Source organism: Mustelus asterias, chromosome 17 (assembly GCF_964213995.1).
Source record: "Mustelus asterias chromosome 17, sMusAst1.hap1.1, whole genome shotgun sequence".
NCBI classification, from domain to species: domain Eukaryota; kingdom Metazoa; phylum Chordata; class Chondrichthyes; order Carcharhiniformes; family Triakidae; genus Mustelus; species Mustelus asterias.
Window position 1 is genome coordinate 13,646,028 of NC_135817.1, and position 22,170 is coordinate 13,668,197.

Here is a 22,170-nt window from a genome sequence, read left to right on the forward strand (position 1 = left end):
TTCGTAACACTTAGAAAAGATACATTCTAGTGAGAAAAAAATGGGAATGGATGTAACATCTGGAAGGGTCGGGGGTTTTAGTTCAGTCGGGCAGCATGGTCGGCTGAAGAGTCTGTTCCTGTGCTGTAATTTTCTTTATTCTTCTTTGTTCTTACTAAGAAAGTTAAAAAAACATACAATTCTGCGAAGATGATTGGCAGGTCAGAAGATTGGACAGCATGTAAAGAACATTAAAGAATGTACAGGATACAAATAACATCCTGGAAATAATACAAATCAGGAGCTAAAAGGAAGGAATTTAAAACAATCAGTTTGGAAAATGACAAATCTGATTATTTTACTCAAGAAAGGAGGGAGACAGAAGGCAGGAAACTACTGGGTAGTTAACTTAACACCCATCGTAGATTCTCCCATTATTAAGGAGGTTATAACAAGACATTTAGAAAATCTCAGTCTAATCAGGCAGAGTCCACATGGTTTTGTGAAACGGAAGCCATATTTGACTAATTTATTGGAATTTGTTGAGGAATAACAAGCAACATTGATAAAGAGGAACCTGTGGATGTGCTGTACAAAGATTTCCAAAAGGCATTTAACACCATAGATTACTATGGAAAATAAGAGATCATGGTGTAGGAGGCAATGACGGAGGCTGAGGAGCAACCTGATAGAGGTTTACAAGATTATAGGTGGATAGTCAGATGCTCTTTCCAAGGGTAGAAAAGTCAAGTATAGGGGACATAGGTTTAAGGTGCATGGGTAGACGTTTAGAGATGTGTGAGGCAAGTTTTTTTTTTACACAGGGTGATGAATGTCTAGAACACGCTGACCGGGGAGGTGGTGGGAGCAGGTACAATAACGGCATTTAAGGGGCATCTAGATGAATACATGAATAGGATGGGAATGGAAGGATACGGACTCCGTAAGAGCATATGGTTTTAGTTTAGGCAGGCATCATGATCGGCGCAGACTTGGAGGGCTGAAGGGCCTGTTCCTGTGCTGTACTGTTCTTTGTTCTTTTTTTGTTCTTTGTAATATATTAGCATAGATAGACAATTGGTTAGCTAACAGGAAATAGAGAATAGGGATAAATGGGTCATTTTCAGGTTGGAGTACCACAGGGATCAATGCTGGGGCCTCAACCATTTACAATTTATATCAATGAAGCAACCTTATGTATGGTTGTTAAATTTGTTAATAACAAAAAGATAGGTAGGGAAATAAATTGTGAAGACGACATAAAGAGTATGCAAAGGGTTAAGTGAGTAGAAAGAAAAATTGAAAGATGGAGTATAATGTAGGAAAAAGTGAACTTGTCCACGTTGCAGGAAGAATAGATCAGCAGTATTTTATTTAAATGGAGAGCGATTACAGAATCATGAGGTACAGAGGGATCTGAATGTCCTGGTGCATGAATCAGGAAAAAATAGTACACAGGTACAGCAAGTGATTAGGAAAGCAAATGAAATATTATTGTTTATTGCAAAGAGAATGGAATATAAAAGTAGGGAGGTTTTGATACAATTGTACAGGGCATTGGTAAGACCACATTTGGAGTACAGTTTTGGTCTCCTTATTTAAGAAGGGATGTTGGTAAAGTAAAGTTTATTAGTCACAAGTATGGCTTACATTAACACTGCAATGAAATTACTGTGAAATTCCCCTAGTTGCCACAGTCCGGCGCTTGTTTGGCTCAATTCACCTAACCAGCACGTTTTTCAGAATATGGGAGGAAACCGGAGTACCCGGAAGAAACCCACGCAGATGCAGGGAGAACGTGCAAACTCCACACAGACAGTGACCCAAGCCGGGAATCAAACTTGGGTCCCTGGCGCTGTGAGGCAGCAGTGCTAACCGTTGTGCTACTGTGCCGCCCCTATGTTGGAAGCAGTTCAGAGAAGGTTCACTCGACTGATACCTGGATGGCGGAGGTTATCTTATGAGAAAAGGTTGGACAGGCAGCACAGACTCCAGGGACCAAATGGTCTACCCCTCCTCCCAAATTCATCTAGTCCAGCCTAAATTAAATTAAACTCAAGGTTTACAGTGATTCCCTTTAGCTGAATATCTACAACACAATGGCTTTGGCAAAGGGTCATCTGGACTCAAAACGTCAGCTCTTTTCTGTCCTTGCAGATGCTGCTAGACCTGCTGAGATTTTCCAGCATTTTGTTTTTTGATCTACAACACAATGTTTTGCATTTTACACGGAGAAGGTTAAAATCATTGTGGGCACCATAGGCAGTTGTTCAAACGATTAAGACATATAATAATAACTATTTTGTTCAGCAATACTTTAACACCAGAGCTAATTCATTTTAAACAGGTTCCTGTGACACCCTATAAATATAAACTGACATATACACTGCAGACTTTTCTTCCCCCAGAACATCAATACGTAGTTAGCTAGAAATTAGTGCAAATATATTTGGATATAAATACAGACGAGTAAAAAAAATAAAACCCCACCATGTTTCAGTTCCTATGCATGAATTTGCTTTGACTAAACAGAAACCTACTTATATCAAAGCTCTGAAGAGGAGTCAGACAGACAACTTTCACTCTGTTTCTCTCCACAGATGCTGCTGAGATTTTCCAGCACTCTGCTTGTAACAAATACAGTTTTAATGCAGTGTTTCATTTTCAAGGAAAATATATAAAATAAACAATACCTTGACATTTTCCCCACATAACAAGGCTTCCCTGACACCGAATACTGAAAACCACAAGTAACACATTCCACCCCATTGAAGCCTGGATATAAAAACACAGCTAAGGGTCTGAAAGGACTAAAGCATCACTGTTGCTGATAATGGTGGATGGACATCTAATGTGTTATCTGTGGTCCCCTATATGCTGCATTGATGTCTGTATTAAAACAAAAGAGGATTTTCAGACAAATGTCAGATATTAGATTGTCAGGTGTTGTGATCACCAACAGTCAGTTCCATCCTTGAGATTTTGTCATGGCATTCACTATGCAGTTAAATACATGTTTCTCCTATATTGCATGCAGTAAACAGAAACAACTTTTTAATAATTGTACTATTAAAGTTAGTAATTTGGAAATACAGTACATGAGCTGGAAAAAAGCTTTGTCTTGCATTCATCAAGTCATTGCAATGCCTCTATCAATCACAGTCCATTGCCAATAGGCATAAATGGGTCGAGTTTGGATTGGCAAGATATGACGAATGGAGTGTGACAGTGCTGAGACCTGAACCATTTTCAAATTATATCAATGATTTGGATGAAGCGACTGAATGTATGGTTGCTAAATTTGCTACTGACACAAAGATAGGTAGGAAAGTAAATTGTTGTGCCCTTTATATTCATTTTTCTTGTAAATGTTGTGATGAGGTGGGTACAATTTTGTCTTTTAAAAGGCATTTAGACAGTTACATGGGTAAGACTGGTACGGAGGGATATGGGCCAAATATGGGCGATTGGGACTAGCTTAATGGTAAAAACTGAGCAGCATGGACAAGTTGGGCTGAAGGGCCTGTTTCCAAGCTGTAAACCTCTGTGACTGTTAGAGTGCAAAATGAAAAGCTTCGATGCGTCTGTTTTCCAGCGATACTCATATTATTAAAGTTAGTAAAGTAACTGGAAAGCATTTAAATATTGTAATAAAGATATAAAGTCACTTTTTAAAATTCCCAAATCTGCAAAAACAAATATCATTAACAATTATCTGACATTTCAGACGAATATTTTTTGTTTAATCGGCTGGGGGGTCAGCTTGCCAGACTTCACATCGTGGAGGCATTAAAGTGTCGTTTCCCATCCAAGTAAAGCATAGATTCTGTCAGTAGAAACCAGATCATCAAACCGATGGACATCTTTTTAATAACTTATGCTCAATATCTCCAATTCAGCAACATATCTTTGTAAAACAGGAAAGAAAGCAGCAGCCAGAGGAACTGTTTTGTCGATTGCAGGGCGTCATGATTCTAAGATCAGTCCTTTGATTATTCGTGAATGAACTCCCTCTCATTTCCTCCTCTGCTCAGCCAGTCCAATCGAGTGCAGTTGATGGGATTGGTACTCGATGCTGTCCTAGACTAGACAATCTGATGTACATGAGAACAAGCCAGAGATCACTCTTCCACTGTCTGTGAGGAAGCTCCTGTCTTGTGTTCATCAGCTTCCAGCAGGCCCTTACAATATGGTGGAATTCCTGAAGTTTGTATCTGTGCGCTGTGTAGTGTACACAACCATGCGCAGGATCCGGGCCGGAGGTGCACGCATGTCACGGGTATGCATGCTGGGGGTGGGGTGCACATCATGCCAGGAGTGTGCGCGCGCACTGCGCAAAGAGTGTGCGTGCGTAAAGAGTGTGAGTGTGCACATGTACCACGCCAGGCGTGTGCTGGGTGTGTGAGCGTGCATATGTTAGGTATACAGGCATGCGGGTGTTGAGTGTGCAATGGGATTGGTCAAAGAGTAGGTTTCAGACTCGAGCTTCAAGGACATGCTGCACCTTGGCCTATATCTGAGCTTCTCAGAAAGTCGCCCTTTACCGTCTAAAGTAGTAATGTAAAAGTAAAGTTTATTAGTGTCACAAGTAGGCTTACATTAACACCACAATGAAGTTACTGTGAAAATCCCTCAGTCGCCACACTCCTGTTCAGGTACACTGAGGGAGAATTTAGCATGGTCAATGCATCTAACCAGCACATCTTTCAGACTGTGGGAGAAAACCGGTGTCAGCAGTGTCAGAGATTTGGGAACTGTTGACAAATATAAGCATTCAAGATGTATTCAGTCAAATCAGAGGAATACGCAGCATGCTCCAAACTCACTCTACATATTGACTCTAAAGTGGTCAGCAAACACAAAGTTGTTAAGGATGGGGAATAAATATGGTCTTGCCAGTTTCAACACCAACTAGAGAGCAGAAAAGTACTTTAATTATAATGACTATCATTTCTTGTTGCGATAACTCATCCATTAATGAAACATGCCTGACCTACTTCAGAACACCAACTGCAAATAATTTCATGTTTAGTATTTCCTGCATATTCTGTCACAACTAGATGGCACATTGATGTATGTGCAACATGGATTATACCCTGAAGTACAATCCCCTCCATTTACAGAGGGCATATTGCATTACTGGAATTTGCTTGTCAAATAGTGAGCATTAAAACCAAAAAGCTAAGTAATCAACATAATTAACAGGAAAGTTACATCCAGAATCTTATCACTAAACTGTAACCATTGTGAAGAGACAACTGAAGCTCTGCCTTGATCAGAAGCCTGGCTAAAATCAGAAATATATCATTACCTCCATAGGTCTTTGGGATAACCAGCTTCACCTCTTTCTCAGAACCAAAGGTGAAATGGAAAACATTGGTGGTACTATGCTGGTTTGTGGCTGGGTCTACCACCTCACTGTGCACTCTGACCTGGATACAGTTGCCCTCAGTGTAACACACCTATGGAGAGAGGAAATGACATTATTAATGAAATACAAAATAGCTCATTCATCTTATTAGACTTCAATGTCCTTAATAAATAAGTTCTCAATGTTCTTGCAATAAGTAATCACAAGGAGACAACCTATAATAAGCAAATTGAAAACTAAGCAGCTTGTTTCAGCCTGTTGGACGTGCAAATTACCCGATTATGAAACGGATGCTCGGATATGTTTATGAATGCATTGTACCACTGGGGAACCTTGCTGCCAGTCATCATAGAGAGAGTGAAGTGATGCCGACCTCTCTGTCGATTCTGATTAACCTGAGCAATGGGCAGAATACATTTGTTAAGATTAGCCCTCCAACTTCTTGCATTCCTTCAGGATTTTCAAGAACAAAATGTCTGAACAAACAGCAGCTCTCTTATCTTATTGTTCATAGATATTCTGGAGCATAAGCTCAGGACTGACTGTGTGAAAGATGCTACATAGAATCCCAACAGTGCAGAAGGAGACCATTTGGCCCATTGAATCTGCACCAACCACAATCCCACTCAGGCCCTATCCCTGTAACCCTGCATATTTACCTTGCCTATACCCCTGTCACTAAAGGGCAATTTAGCATGGCCAATCAACCTAACCCACATATCTGGAGTGTGGGAGGAAACTGGAGCACCTGGAGGAAACCCACGCAGACACGGAGAGAACGTGCAAACTCCACACAGATAGTGACCCAAGCCAGAAATCAAATGCGGGTACCTGACGCTGTGAGGCAGCAGTGCTAACCACTGTGCCGGCGTGCCGCTGTTTTACTTTCAATAAAACCTGCTGTGTGTTACTTTAAATCTCTGTGTGCAAACCACTATCCTCTCTTTCTGTTAAAACTCCTAACAGTTAGAGCATTGCACAGATTTACCCAAGTTACAGTTTATGGTTTAATCTGTTTCACAGCTCCTTTCAAAGGTGATTAACTGGTGCCAATAATGCCTTACACTCAGGAAGAGACAAGGATAAACTGCAGTTGAAGACCATTGTTTGTTCACTGGGGAAGGAGCTTTAGTTTGATGTCGAGGTTAACAATCCATCCAGCAGCTTCAGCTGACGCAGTGTGAATGGTTGTGATGCCACCAGGAACGGATCCCTCAGAGCAGGGGTTCAGTACATAGGTGATGGTGTGACTTGGACGGCCAGTTACAATTTGAGCTATTCCAAATGTTCCACTTATGGGGTAAGTGGCCACATTTTCTCTGGGCTGTCCTCAAGTGTGAGGGTTGTCCAGATTTTCTAGGGAAGGTTGAAACCTGGGCCTTCGCCACTCGGGTCAGTTCTCAGATTGTGGTTGGAGATGTTTGCAGTGAACAAGGAGGTGCGTCATCGAGAGGTAGGGCTGTTGTCAGTTTGTAGGGTGTGGTGCAGCCTGGCAGGGACAGTGGCATTTCAGGTGAGAGAATCGAAACACGGCCTGGCAACTTACATCAAGGAAAGCTGCAGATGACCCCTACTCCATCTCCAAAATAGGGCAAGCTGACCATCACAAATATGTACAAACCACCAATGTGTTGTGGCCCAACATCATAATACAGCCTGCAGCACACCCAACCTTCTATTCTGGCAACTTCAACAGCATATACAGGAGTAACCTCAGCAACAACACTCTGCAGGAGAACAACTGTCAGACTGGACCTCTCTCTGTGTACGACATAAAACTTGTACACGATGCAAAGCCGCTTGGCACATTCCATGTGACCAGGCAGAAGGACCACTCACTTGATCTTTGCTTCCTGACCACTGATGTGGTGCTGACGAGTGCTGTCCATCATCCCTACCTACTCCCCCACTCCCAACAGCAGACAACACTCAACTCTCATTAGCCACAACTACCATACATAAACTCAAAGCCAAAACTACACTGGAATCTGCGGATGGGCACCTAGGATATTCACATCATTAACTGGATCCCTCCACCCTCCCCCGGCCCCCCCCAAAAAAACTCCATCCACTTTACTAAATTTCTCAAACTGGGAGACACTAAATTTGTCTGAGGTCACGTACCAACCGACTCAAAAAGAGCTTCCCTGATGCCATCAGATTTTTGAATGGACCTACCTTCCTTTAAGTTGATCTTTCCCTACACCCTAGCTATGACTGTAATGCTACATTCTACACTCTCTCATTTCCTTCTCCATGAACGGTATGTTTTGTCTGTATAGCTTGCAAGAAACAATACTTTTCACCGTATACCAATACATGTGACAATAATAAATCAAATCAAAAATTAAAAGAACACAGGGATAATAAAGACCCCTATGTGTCAAAGGCACTCTGAGTCCCTTGATGAAGGATGCCTCAAAGTGACAGCAAACAGCAGAGAGGATTGACCATAAGAAATAGAAACAGCGTAGGCCATTCAGCTTGTGATAATCCTGTGATAATCCAGGTCAGAAACTCCAAGGTATTTTATGAAGTCAGACTAGACCAGAGGTTTTACACTTTGAATTTGGCGGAGGTAAGCATAAGGTGTTTCACTCCGGGTATGATTCAAGTGACCCACTAGGGAGCTTTTATCAAACAAAGTTTATTTAAGAATACAGTTAACATATAATAAGATACTTAGCAATAATTTTTACCAATTACAAACAAGATAAAAAACATGATATTGTAGAAATCTTAACAACTAAGAATGCTATCCTAACACAAACATTTTTACAGACTTGCCCCCTCATTCTAGCCTTAGCACAGAAAGTATGCTCATGTGATGCTGGATCTTGCAGCTTTGCAACACTTGCTGTGAATCAGTCCTTTGGATGGAGAATTGAAACTGACATTCCCTATTTTGTGGAGGAGGTGGTTAAGAAGGCGTATGGTGTGCTGGCCTTTATCAATCGAGGGATTGAGTTTAGGAGTCCGGGGATAATAATGCAGCTATATAAGACCCTCGTCAGACCCCACTTGGAGTACTGTGCTCAGTTCTGGTCGCCTCATTACAGGAAGGATGTGGAAAAGATTGAAAGGGTGCAGAGGAGATTTACAAGGATGTTGCCTGGATTGAGTGGCATGCCTTATGAGGATAGGCTGAGGGAGCTCGGTCTTTTCTCCTTGGAGAGACATAGGATGAGAGGAGACCTAATAAAGGCATATGAGATGTTGAGAGGCATAGATCGGGTGGACTCTCAGAGGCTTTTTCCCAGGGTGGAAATGGCTGCTACGAGAAGACACAGGTTTAAGGTGCTGGGGGTTAGGTACAGGGGAAATGTTAGGGGGAAGTTTTTCACACAGAGGGTGGTGGGCGAGTGGAATCGGCTGCCGTCAGTGGTGATGGAGGCAAACTCAATAGGGTCTTTTAAGAGACTCCTGGATGAGTACATGGGACTTAATAGGATGGAGGGTTATAGGTAGGCCTAAAAGGTAGGGATATGTTCGGCACAACTTGTGGGGCCGAAGGGCCTGTTTTATGCTGTAGTTTTCTATGTTTCTATCCTGGAGCTCCCAGCACACCTCGAAGTAGAGATAGAGCCACTGCTCGACTTTAGCTTCCAGCTAGCAAATCACCGACAGCAAAATTTTCACTCCAGAGAGACAAGATTCTCCCAGTCTGCAATCCAAATAGCTTCTAACGAGCCAGCAGAATTTCGAATACCAGGGAGACACAAGCACTGTTTTCAGTCTGGAGTCCAAAAGCTTCTAACTAGCCAAACTGAAAGTAACTCTTGCATTTTCCATGTGGCATTTCCCAATCCATCCATCAACAAGTGTGTGAAGGTCACGGATGCCATGTATGCCCGGACTGACCAGTACATTAAATTTGACCTGGGTCAGACTCAGCAGGAAGCCTGGGCTGCAGGATTCACGACCATCGTGGGGATGCCAAATGTGCAGGGGCTATAGACTGCACCCACGTCACCTTCAAGGCTCCGGAGAAAAATCCTGGAAGATTCATGAACAGAAAGGGCTTCCATTCCATCAATGTGCAATCTGTGTGGGACCATTAGCTGACCATCATGCACACTTGCGTCAGACACCCCTCCCGGCAGTGTGCATGACAGTTTTATATTGAGGAGCTCCCAGAGGTCTTTGAGGAGGAGCCCAGGATGCAGGGATGGCTCATGGGGAAAATGGGGTACCCGCTTTGGACTTGGCTGATGACATCTGTGCAGAGGCCTGAGACTGAGGCGGAGACCTGATATAATGAGGTGCACATTGTCACCCGGTCAATCATGGAGTGGTGCATAGGGCTCCTCAAAATGTGGTTCAGGTGCCTGGGCTGCTCTGGCAGGGCCCTCCAATATAGCCATAGAGTCCGGGCATACATAGCCATAGAGTCCGGGCATACATAGCCATAGAGTCCGGGCATACATAGCCATAGAGTCTGGGCATACATAGCCATAGAGTCCGGGCATACATAGCCATAGAGTCCGGGCATACATAGCCATAGTGATCCCTCACTAACACTTCTGTCACCTGCCCTTCCTTATTTCCCAAGAGGAGGTCATGTTTTGCCCCCTCTCTAGTCGGGCCATCCACATACTGAATGAGAAATTCCTCCTGAATACACTCAACAAATTTCTCTCCATCCAACCCTCTAATACTATGGCTGTCCCAGTCAATGTTGGGAAAATTAAAATCTCCGACTATTACCACCCTATTTTTCTTGGAGCTATCTGTAATCTCCTTACATATTTGCTCCTCAATTTCCCACTGACTATTTGGGGGCCTATCGTACAAACCTATCAAAGTAATTTCCCCCTTCTTATTTCTCAGTTCTACCCATATAGACTCAGGGGCCGAACCCTCGGATATATCCCCTCTCAGTACGGCCGTGATGCTTTCCCTAATCAAAAGTGCAACTCCCCCTCCTCTCTTACCTCCTGTTCTATCTTTCCTATAGCATCAGTACCCTGGAACATTAAGCTGCCAGTCCTGTCCCTCCCTTAGCCATGTTTCAGTAATTGCTATAATATCCCAGTCCCACGTACCCATCAATGCCCTGAGTTCATCTGCCTTGCCCGTCAGGCCTCTTGCATTGAAATAAATGCAGTTTAAGCTTGACTTCCCTTGCTCTCTGTCTTGCTTCTGTCTAATCTGTCTGGTACTAGGATTACTGACACTGCCTTTACTAATTAATGTGCTCTCTTTAACTTCCGTGCTGTCCTCAAACTTCTCTTCTGTCTCCCTACTGCTTTGGATCCCACCCCCTGCCAAACTAGTTTAAACCCTCCCGAGTGGCTCTCGCAAATCTCCCCGCCAGGATGTTAGTCCCCCTCCAGTTCAAATGTAACCTATCCCTCTTGAACAGATCAGCTCTTCCCCAGAAAAGATCCCAATCATCCAAAAATCGAAATCCCTGCCCCCTGCACCAGCTCTCAAGCCAGGCATTCATCTGCCTAATCCTCCTATTCCTACTCTCACTAGCACATGGCACTGGTAGTAGTCCTGAAATTACTACCTTCGAGGTCCTGCACTTCAGCCTTCTGCCTAACTCTCTATATTCACATTTCAGCCCTCTGATATTGTCTCCGCATTGTGGTGGTGCCCTGCACAACCCGGCATAACAGCAAGGAGACCTTTTGGCGGAGGAGGAGGTGGAGACCGACCAGCCGGGTTTCACTGGGGAGGTGGTCATGGGAAGCAAGGATTTTGCTCAGTCTGCAACTGCTCAGAGCAGGTCCTGACATCGACCTCAATCGATTAGGCTGGTTTCCAGAAAGGTCTGACCACAGGAAGCGACGGCCTGTGTTGATTTATCCCATGTCTATGACAGAGAAATGCACACGGGAATGCTGCTGAAACTCTCCAAATCAGCTGCTGTGTGGAAACCTCTACAACCAAGCAGCTCCATGATGAGCAGTCCCTTGTACACCTTGGAAATCAGATCAACTACCCACAGATAACCAATGGGCTCCCATAGGGATCAATCCTAGCATGGCGCTCTTCAACATACATACCACGGAGCGCCATTTTGAGGAGCCCTATGACCTCCCTCCCACAAAGCCACAGCTCTTCATACATGCTGAAAACATGACCCAGGCTGGCCAAGCCAAAGGATTTCAGGATGATGAACAAACACTCATTAAATATTTACTTTCCCTGGAAGCCGACTTCAGAGAATGGAGATTGTGACCAAAAATCACCAAGGTTGTCAATGCTTAGAATCCCTACAGTACAGAAGGAGGCCATTTGGCCCATCGAGTCTGCACCGACCACAATCCCACCCAGGCCCTATTCCCCTAGCCCCATGCATGTGCCCTGCTAATCCCCTGACACTAAGGGTCAATTTAACATGGCCAATCAACCGAACCCGCTCATCTTTGGACTGTGGGAGGAAACCAGAGCACCCGGTGGAAACCCACACAGACACGGGAAGAATGTGCAAACTCCTCACAGACAGTGACTCGAGGCCGGAATTGAACTCGGGGTCCCTGGCGCTGTGAGGCAGTGCTAACCACTGTGTCACTGTGCCACCCTGATATTTCACCTTCCACCTGAACAACTCAAAAGCCAAGGATGAACTGTGTGTCCAGTTCTGTGGCTGACCACTCACCCAGAATCCAAAACATTTTGGCATCACTCTTGACATTGACTGACCGGCAACACCTCCAGAACCCTGGAGCCAATGTCAAAACAAGAGTGAATTTCATGCAGAAACTGGCGGGTAGCACCTGGGGCAGTGCAGCTTCACTCACCCTGGTCTACTCAATGGCAGAGCATTGCTGACTTAGTGGTAAATATCCACCCTCTGGGAAGCCATGTATTAAGGACCTGTAGTCCAGACAGTGTCTGCACAGACTGATAGTGATGCCCTTGAAGTTGTAGCCTACTTCCAGGTCAGCTCAACAGATATTACTGAGAGAAAGGCTGGAGAAGAGTTGCAACATCTAATAGGGTGTCAGGTCTCCAGTGGGAAACACTGTTGGTGAGTTACAAATAGGGCATGGATTGAAAAAGTTTTATGACATGCTTGTGAAATATAGCTTTTCAAAAAATTTATTTTATTACAAACTTTATTTCGCATAAGTCTTTGTTACTGGTAAAACAAGAAGGTAGACAAAAAAATTCAGAACATAATCTGAGTCATTTCATTGACGCTTTTTTAAGTAAATGTTTCCTGACTGTGGAATGATGAGTCAAACTTTATTTGTTTCTCAGGTTTTGATTGTTCAGTCAGTTTTACAGACAGGAATTGTACTCATCAGTTTCCAGTTCAGTAGCACCGAATATCTTTTAAACCTGGAGCAATGTTTGTTATGACGCTCACCAATTTTTACAGATGCCCCATAGAAAGCAAACTTTCCAGATGTATCGCAGCTTGGTATGGCTTCTGCTCTGTCCAAGATTGCAAGAAACTACAAAGGGTCATGAACGAAGCCCAGTCCATCACGCAAACCAGCCTCACATCCACTGACTCTGTCTATACTTCCCACTGCCTCAGAAAAGCAGCCAACATAATCAAGGATCCCACACACTCCGGACATACTCTCTTCAATCTTCTTCCACCAGGAAAAAGATATAAATGTCTGATATCACGTACCAACCGCTTCTTCCCTGCTGCCATCAGACTTTTGAATGAACCTGTCATATATTAAGTTGATCTTTCTCTACACCCTGTCTACTGTCAATGTACTACTCAATCTACTGTCATTTTCTCACTGTCCACGGGGATAGTACCAGAGGACTGGAGAGTGGCGAATGTTGTTCCTCTGTTCAAGAAAGGAAATAGGAATAACCCGGGTAATTACAGGCCAGTTAGTCTTACTTCGGTGGTCGGTAAGTTAATGGAAAAGGTCCTGAGGGTTAGGATTTATGACCATTTAGAAAGATGTAGCTTAATCCGGGATAGTCAACACGGATTCGTGAAGGGAAGAAATTGAATTCTTTGAGGAGGTAACTAAGTGTGTTGATGAAGGTCGAGCAGTTGATGTCATATACATGGATTTTAGTAAGGCGTTTGATAGGGCCCCCATGGTCAGCTCATGAAGGAAGTAAGGAGGTGTGGGATAGAGGGAAAGTTGGCCGATTGGATAAGTAACTAGCTATCTCATAGAAGACAGAGGGTGGTGGTGGATGGAAAATTTTCAGACTGGAGACCAGTTACCAGCGGTGTACCACAGGGATCAGTGCTGGGTCCTCTACTATTTGGGTTTTTATCAATGACTTGGAGAAGGGGGCTGAAGGGTGGGTCAGTAAATTTGCTGATGACACCAAGATTGGTGGAGTAGTGGATGAGGTGGAGGGCTGTTGTAGGCTGCAAAGAGACATTGATAGATACAGAGCTGGGCTGAAAAATGGCGGATGGAGTTTAACCCTGATAAGTGCGAGGTGATTCATTTTGGTAGGACAAATTTGAATGCGGATTACAGGGTCAACGGCAGGGTTCTGAGGAATGTGGAGGAACAGAGAGATCTTGGGGTTCATATCCACAGATCTCTGAAGGTTTCACTCAAGTGGATAGAGCCGTGAAGAAGGCCTATAATGTGTGAGCGTTTATTAACAGGGGGTTTGAGTTTAAGAGCCGTGCAACTGTACAGGACCTTGGTGAGACCACATTTGGAATATTGTGTGCAGTTCTGGTCACCTCACTATAAGAAGGATGTGGAAGTACTGGAAAGAGTGCAAAGGAGATTTACCAGGATGCTGCCTGGTTTGGAGGATAGATCTTATGAGGAAAGGTTAAGGGAGCTAGGGCTTTTCTCTTTAGAGCGGAGGAGGTTGAGAGGCGACTTAATAGAGGTTTATAAGATGATGAGGGGGATAGATAGAGTGGACGTTCAGAGACTATTTCCTCGGGTGGATGTAGCTGTTACTAGGGCGCATAACTATAAGGTTCATGGTGGGAGATATAGGAGGGATGTCCGAGGTAGGTTCTTTACTCAGAGAATGGTTGGGGTGTGGAATGGACTGCCTGCTGTGATAGTGGAGTCGGACACTTTAGGAACTTTCAAGCGGTTATTGGATAGGCACATGGAGCACCCCAGAATGATAGGGAGTGGGATAGCTTGATCTTGGTTTTGGACAAAGCTCGGCACAACATCGAGGGCCGAAGGGCCTGTACTGTGCTGTACTGTTCTATGTTCTACACCCCAGATCGGACTGTAACACTACACTCTGCACCAGCTCTTTTCTTTCTCCCCTATGTACTCCATGTACAATATACTTTGTCTGTATAGTGCACAAGAAACAATACTTTCACTGTATCTCAATACATGTGACAATAATAAATCAAATCAAAGTGACCTGGAGCAATGTGGGGCATCCAGTATGTACTGGGTGTACCTTTTAAAATACAGTTTGTTACTAGGTCACTAAAGAAAGGCTTACAATTATCAATTATCAAGCCTGCACTGACAACAATCCCACCCAGGCCCTTTCCTGTAACCCCCACATATTTACCCAGCTGATCCCCCTGATATTAAGGGGCAATTTAGCATGTCCAATCCACCTAACCTGCACATCTTTGGAGCGTGGAAGGAAACTGGAGTACCTGGAGGAAACCCACGCAGACATGGGGCGAATGTGCAAACACCACACAGTCACCCGAGGCTGGAATTGAACCTGAATCCCTGACGCTGTGAGGCAGCAGTGCTAGCCACTGTGAAGCTGTGCCCTACGGGATCTCTGGATAATCCAAAACATTTGGTAGTCAATAGACACAAGATATAAATATGAAACTTCCCTCTGCATCTGTTCCACCATTCAAGGTTTGTGGTTGATCTACCTCCAAAGATGTGGAGGTGAGGTGGATTAGCCATAGTAAATGCAGGGGGTACGAGGATAGTGTGGAAGGGAGGGCCTGGGTGGGTGCTCTTTCAGAGAGTTGGTGCAGATCGATGGGCCGAATGAATCATAGAATCATAGAAACTCTACAGCACAGAAAGAGGCCATTCGGCCCATCGAGTCTGCACCGACCACAATCCCACCCAGGCCCTACCCCCATACCCCTTTATATTTACCCACTAATCCCTCTAACCTACGCATCTCAGGACACTAAGGGCAATTTTAGCATGGCCAATCAACCTAACCCGCACATCTTTGGACTGCGGGAGGAAACCGGAGCACCCGGAGGAAACCCACGCAGACACGAGGAGAATGTGCAAACTCCACACAGACAGTGACCTAAGCCGGGAATCGAACCCAGGTCCCTGGAGCTGTGAAGCAGCAGTGCTAACCACTGTGCTACCGTGCCACCCCAATGGCCTCTTTCTGCTCTGTAGGGATGTTATGGTTCAACTCTACCTTCCTGCACTATCCCCACATCCCTTAATTTCCTCAGTATTGAGAAATAATGCAATGGAGGAAATGAGGTAGCCAATTTGTGCACAGTAAGCTCCCATAAATAGCAACGCGATAATGACCAGATAATCCGTTTTGGTGAATCTGGTTGAGGATGAAGTGTTGCTCTATAATAAAAATATTATGCCACATAACACAATGTATAAATTTGTTGCTAAGGTGTCCAATTTGGCTGGCCCAATTCAGTCTAATTGTTAAATGTAAACATAGCCTGAAGTGACTGTTTGGTCTGGCACAAATTCGACTCACAGGCAGCACAGTGGTTAGTGCTGCTGCCTCACAGCGCCAGGGACCCCCTTCGATTTCAGCCTTGGGTGACGTCTGTGTGGAGTTTGCACTTTCTCTCCCTGTCTACGTGGGTTTCCTCCGGGTGCTCCGGTTTCCTCCCAGTGTCCAAAGATGTGCGAGTTAGGTGGATTGGTCACGTTAAATCGCCCCCTTAGTGTGCAAACATGTATAGGTTAGGTGATTAGTCATGGTAAATGCATGGAGTTACAGGGATAGGGCAGAGAGGGGAATGGGCCAGGGTGGGATACTCTTTCAGAGAGTCAGTGCAGACTCGATGGGTCGAAATAGCCTCTTTCTGCACTGTAGGGATTCTATAGATTATACTCACTGCTGTGTGAATCCAGGAAACATCTTGAGAAAGTAGATCAAATTGGTGCAAGTATAGAAAATATGTTAACACAACACAGGGAATGGGACATAGTGAAGTGAACCCAGCTTTGGCTTTTACTGACTGGATCAACTAAGATGGAGAGAATTAGTGAGTCTTTCATCAAACTAACACTGACACTTCATGTTGTAAACCTATACAGTACCTGTGATGAAAGGTACAGCAGGGAACCAATCTCAACGGTTTTCTGAAACAAGATGTCATCTACAGCAATCGGGTACGGTCTGGAACCCCTGAAAGCAATTTGTGAAAGTTCTAGAGAAAACACAGCAAGAAGGTATTTAAAAATTCAACTTAAGACATATTAGCCCACTTTGCTGCCTTCATTAACTCCCTTATTCTAGTTTCTACATTGCCATATTCTATCTGTAGCCATGAAGAGCTATTCCAATCTCGATCACTCTGAATCAATTGTTTGGAGGGAAACACATCTGTGACACCAGTGAACCAGCAACATGAAACACCAGATGTGAAGAAGACTACACTGTTATCCTGGCACCAGTGGACAAACCTTCACTCAGCACTAAGTTTTTTCTGTCCATAAAGACTTTTTGAAAGTCCACTGATAATTAAATGAGTGGAGGGAAAACAGGGAAATCTTGCAGCTCGGGAGCAGTTGTATCACTGCAGCCCCTTTGACTGACTCACTCATGCCCAGAGGTAGGAGTTTGGAGAAACAGGTTCACATCAGTAAAATAGAAAGTAGAATATGTTTTTAAAAACAGTAACATCGATGACGGGAAGGGGACCTGACATTGAATGTAAAACTTGGTAGAGAAGTGGAAACAGAGAGTTTGCATTTTCAGACTCTTAATTCAAATTACACAATATACACATAATAAACGGTTCTTACCCATAGACACATGCATTTGCCCATGCCTGTTCAAAGGCTTTCCTCATCAGAAAGCCACCAAAGATTTTGTTACGAATATTACGCTCCTGAAATTAAAAAGGACAAGTTGTAATCCTGTTCAACTACACGGTGCACCGCCGGCAATAATAGATATCTTTGATAATCAAATATTTCAATATAAAGGGGGACATCTCAACTCAAGGAGAAATCCAACCTCGTGCAGACTGACTGAGATGTGCATGGGACCCTGGCAGAGTTGTATTGTCACTGAACTCGTCATTCAGAGACTCAGGGTAATGCTCTGGGGAATTTGAATTCAATAAAAATCTGGAATTAAAAGTCGAATGATTTTTATTCATTCATTCATTTGTGGGACATGGGCATCGCTGGCTGGCCAGCATCTATTATCCATCCCGAGTTACCCTTGAGAAGGTGGTGATGAGCTGCTGCCTTGAATCGCTGCAGTCCATGTTCTGTGGGTTGACCCACAATGCCGTGAGGGAGGGAATTCCAGGATTTTGACCCAGCGACTGTGAAGGAACGGTGATATATTTCCAAGTCAGGATGGTGAGTGGCTTGGAGGGGAACTTGCAGGTGGTGGTGGTCCCATGTTTCTGCTGCCCTTGTCCTTCGAGATGGAAGTGGTCGTGTGTTTGGAAGGTGCTGTCTAAGGATCTTTGGTGAATTGCTGCAATGCATCTTGTACACACTGCTGCTACTGAGCGTCGTTGTGGATGTGGTGCCAATCAAGCGGGCTGCTTTGTCCTGGATGGTGTCGAGCTTCTTGAGTGTTGTTGGAGCTGCACCCATCCAGGCAAGTGGGGTGTATTCCATCACACTCCTGACTTGTGCCTTGTAGATGGTAGGTAGGCTTTGGCGAATCAGGAGGTGAGTTACTCGCTGCAGTATTCCTAGCCTCTGACTTACTCTTGTAGCCACTGTGTTTATGTGGTGAGTCCAATTGCGTTTCTGGTCAATGGTAACCCCAAGGATGTTGAGAGTGAGGGATTCATTGATGGTTACACCATTGAATGTCAGGGGGTGGTGGTTAGCGTGTCTCTTACTGGTGATGGTCATTGTCTGGCATTTGTGTGGTGCGAATGTTAGTTGCCACTTGTCAGCCCAAGCCTGGATATTGTCCAGATCTTGTTGCATTTGAATGTGAACTGCTTCAGTGTCTGAGGAGTTGTGAATGGTGCTGAACATGGTGCAATTATTGGCAAACATCCCCACTTCTGACCTTATGACGGAGGGAAGGTGATTGCTGAAGATAGTTGGGCCGAGGACACTACCCTGAGGGACTCCTGCAGAGATGTCCTGGAGCTGAGATGACTGACCCTCCACAACCACAACCATCTTCCTCTGTACCAGGTATGACTCCAACCAGTGGTGTGTTTGCCCTTTGACACCCATTGATTCCAGTTTCACTGGGGCTCCTCGATGCCACACCCGGTCGAATGTGGCCTTGATGTCAAGGGCTGTCACTCTCACCTCACCTCTGGAATTCAGCTCTTTCCTCCATGTTTGCACCAAGGCTGTAATGAGGTCAGGAGCTGAGTGACCCTGGCGAAACCCAAATTGGGTGTCACTGAGCAGGTTATTGCTGAGCAGGTGCTGCTTGATAGCGCTGTCAATGACCCCTTCCATCACTTTACTGATGGTCGAGAGTGACTGACTGGCTGATAATTGGCTGGGTTGGATTTGTCCTGCTTTTTGTGTACACGACATACCTGGGCAATTTTCCAGATTGTTAGTTAGGTGCCAGTGTTGTAACTGTACTGGAAGAGCTTGGCCAGAGGAACGGCAAGTTCTGGAGCACAGAATTTCAGTACTATTGTGGGAATGTTATCACGGCCCACTGCCTTTGCAGTATCCAGTACCTACAACCATTTCTTGAGATCACGTGGAGTGAATCCAATTGGCTGGAGACTGGCATCTGAGATGCTGGGGACCACTGGAGGAGGCCAAGATGGATTATCCACTCGGCACTTCTGGCTGAAGATTGCTGTGAATACTTCAGCCTTTTCTTTTGCACTGATGTGCTGGGCTCCTCCATCATTGAGGATGGGGATATTTGATGACCATAAATCAATTGTTATAAAAATCCATCTGGTTCATTCGTGTCCTTTAGGGAAGGAAATCTGCTGTCGTTACCCAGTCTGGCCTACATGTGATTCCAGAGCCACAGCAATGTGGTTGACTCTGAGATAGCCCTAGCATACCACTCAATTCGAGGGTAATTAGGGATGGGCAATAGATGCTGGTCCAGCCAGCGATGCCCAGATCCCGTGAGTGAATGAAAACTTTTAAAAATGAAAAAGATTCTTTCAAAGAATTTTCGAGAAACATCACAACTGAGGGATTGAGTGAATTCCCATCGGTCTGTTTGAGACAGTTTCAAAGTGAGCCAGTTTAATGCAGCAGGGTGTTTGTGGTGAACCATCGTTGGTTCCCACTGTGGGATTGTTCTAATGTTGTTGTTGGTTTAGGGTGGGATTGATACACCTGTGGTTGTTACTGTTGTGCCACATCCCAGTCGGGCTCCGCCTCCTGGGAGAGGTATAAGACCCCCTGCTCGGGCGGGACCTCTTCAGTCTGGGATAGTGTGTTAAAGTTCTGTTAGTTCCATTGTTAGTTCATAAAAGCCTTCTTTTACCGAAGCTTCGTGCCTCGTGTCCAATTGATGCGCATCAATTTTATTAACTAACATTAAGCTCTCGACGGAAGATAAAAAGAAAGGAGAGTATGGAGCAAATCCTAAAGCCAGAACGTCTGACGCTAGATCCACGTGCGGTGGGCGCTTCTAACACCTTCGACCACTGGCTGAAGTGTTTTGAAGATTACCTAGCAGCCTCCGCAGCGGTCACCACAGATGATGACAGACTCCGGGTCCTCCATGCGAGGGTAAGCGACACAGTCTACCTCGCGATCCGTGCGGCCACCACTTACTCGAGGGCCCTCGAGCTTTTAAAAAAGCGCTATACGAAACCTCCCAACGAGATCCACGCTCGTTACCTCCTCGCTACACGACGTCGGCAGTCGGGCGAAACCATGGAGGATTACGCCAATGAGCTCTTGCAGCTAGCCAGGGGCTGTGACTGCAAAGCTGTGTCGGCTGAGCAGTACATGTATGACCTCGCCCGAGATGCGTTTGTGGCCGGGGTCGGGTCTTCATACATCCGTCTCAAGCTGCTAGAAAAGGGAAATCTCAACCTTACCCAGGCCATGGAATTAGCTGAAATGCTCGAGTCGGCTTCGAAGAGCTTGGTCCTGTATCCGGAGGACCACGTGGAGACAACGTGGCAGGAGCAGTCACAAATCCCTCCTCGCCCCACGGGCTCAAAGCGCAGTGTTATGGCGTGCTCCCATGTGGACCAGACGACGGCTGCAGCCCCATGCGGCCCGCGGTGCTACTTCTGCGGAGGAGCCAAGCATCCACGACAAAAGTGTCCCGCTAAAGCGGTAGTCTGTAACCTATGCGGTAAAAAGGGGCATTATGCGAAGGTGTGCAGATCGAAGCCCAAGAACGGCAGTGCGGCCTGTGACCCTTCAGAACGGGGATCATCACCATCGTCGTCGAAGTACTCACGGGGTTCGTCCACGTGCGAGTCCAGGACGACGCCATTGCAGTCGACGGAGTCGGAGGAGGATGACCACCAGGAGTCGCTACGTTTGGCACCCTCACCCATGTGCGATTCACGGGGGCACCATTTTGGTCGACGATGACCATGAGCAACCAGCAGGGGTCCTCAGCATCGACCTCAGCTGCCTGCAGTGACGTTCATGGACCAACGGTGGCATCGATCACCCTGAACCAGGCTAAGCACCACAGGCTTGACTGTTCGATGATGGATATACAGGTAAATGGTCGTGCAATTTATTGTCTGTTTGACAGCGGGAGTACTGAGAGCTTTATTCACCCTGACACTGTAAAGAGGTGTGGACTCCAGATTCAACCTGCCAAACAGACAATCTCTATGGCATCAAGGTCCCGGTCTGTCCCTGTGCTAGGACGTTGTGTGGTAACCTTGAAAGTGCAAGGCACAATTTACGAGCGATTCAGGCTCCTTGTGTTGCCGCATCTTTGTGCACCAATTCTCCTCGGACTAAACTTTATGGTCCACATGAAGAGTGTGATCCTACAGTACGGTGGGCCACTCCCTTCGCTGACAGTAGGGGAACAGCTGCAGTCTCCAAATTGTCCAAAGCGCCCCGCATGCAATCTTTCTACATTAAAGATCACCACACCCTCTTTATTCAAGAATCTGGTACCAGGCTGCAAGCCCATCGCTACTAAAAGTAGGCGTTACAGCACTGAAGATCGGATCTTCATCAGATCTGAGGTTCAGCGACTCCTCAAAGAAGGGATCATACAGCCCAGTGTTAGTCCGTGGAGAGCACAGGTTGTGGTGGTCAAGAGTGGGAACAAACCCCGGATGGTCATTGATTACAGTCAGACCATTAATCGATATACGCAGCTGGATGCGTATCCCCTCCCGTGCATATCTGATATGGTCAATCAGATTGCGCAGTACCGGGTGTTCTCCACCATAGACCTTAAGTCCGTCTACCACCAACTCCCCATTCGCCCAGAGGACCGACACTACACGACCTTTGAGGCGGATGGTCGTCTGTATCAGTTTCTTAGGGTTCCATTTGGTGCCACCAATGGGGTCTCGGTCTTCCAGCGTGCTATGAACCGAATGGTGGACCTGAACAGGCTGCGGGCTACCTTCCCGTACCTGGATAATGTCACCATCTGCGGCCATAATCAGCAGGACCATGACACAAATCTCCAGAACTTTTTACGCACTGCATCTCGCCTGAATTTGACCTACAACAGGGAGAAGTGTGTATTCCATACGCGCCGGTTAGCCATCCTGGGATACGTGGTGGAAAACGGGGTCATTGGCCCTGATCCAGACCGTATGCGCC

At 45.5% G+C, this 22,170-nt stretch overlaps 1 protein-coding gene across 1 annotated transcript; it reads right to left on the bottom strand.

The window, feature by feature from the left end:
• Window positions 1-2,610: 2,610 nt before the first annotated feature.
• LOC144506252 (acyl-coenzyme A thioesterase 9, mitochondrial-like) lies at window positions 2,611-20,965 on the bottom strand. The gene is made up of 5 exons (XM_078232112.1): window positions 20,921-20,965; window positions 17,236-17,321; window positions 16,528-16,615; window positions 5,291-5,441; window positions 2,611-3,805 (listed from the first exon to the last, which is right to left on the bottom strand). The coding sequence occupies exons 1-5, from the start codon at window positions 20,963-20,965 to the stop codon at window positions 3,753-3,755; spliced, it is 423 nt and encodes a 140-aa protein (XP_078088238.1). The 3' UTR covers window positions 2,611-3,752.
• Between the last annotated feature and the right edge of the window lie 1,205 nt (window positions 20,966-22,170).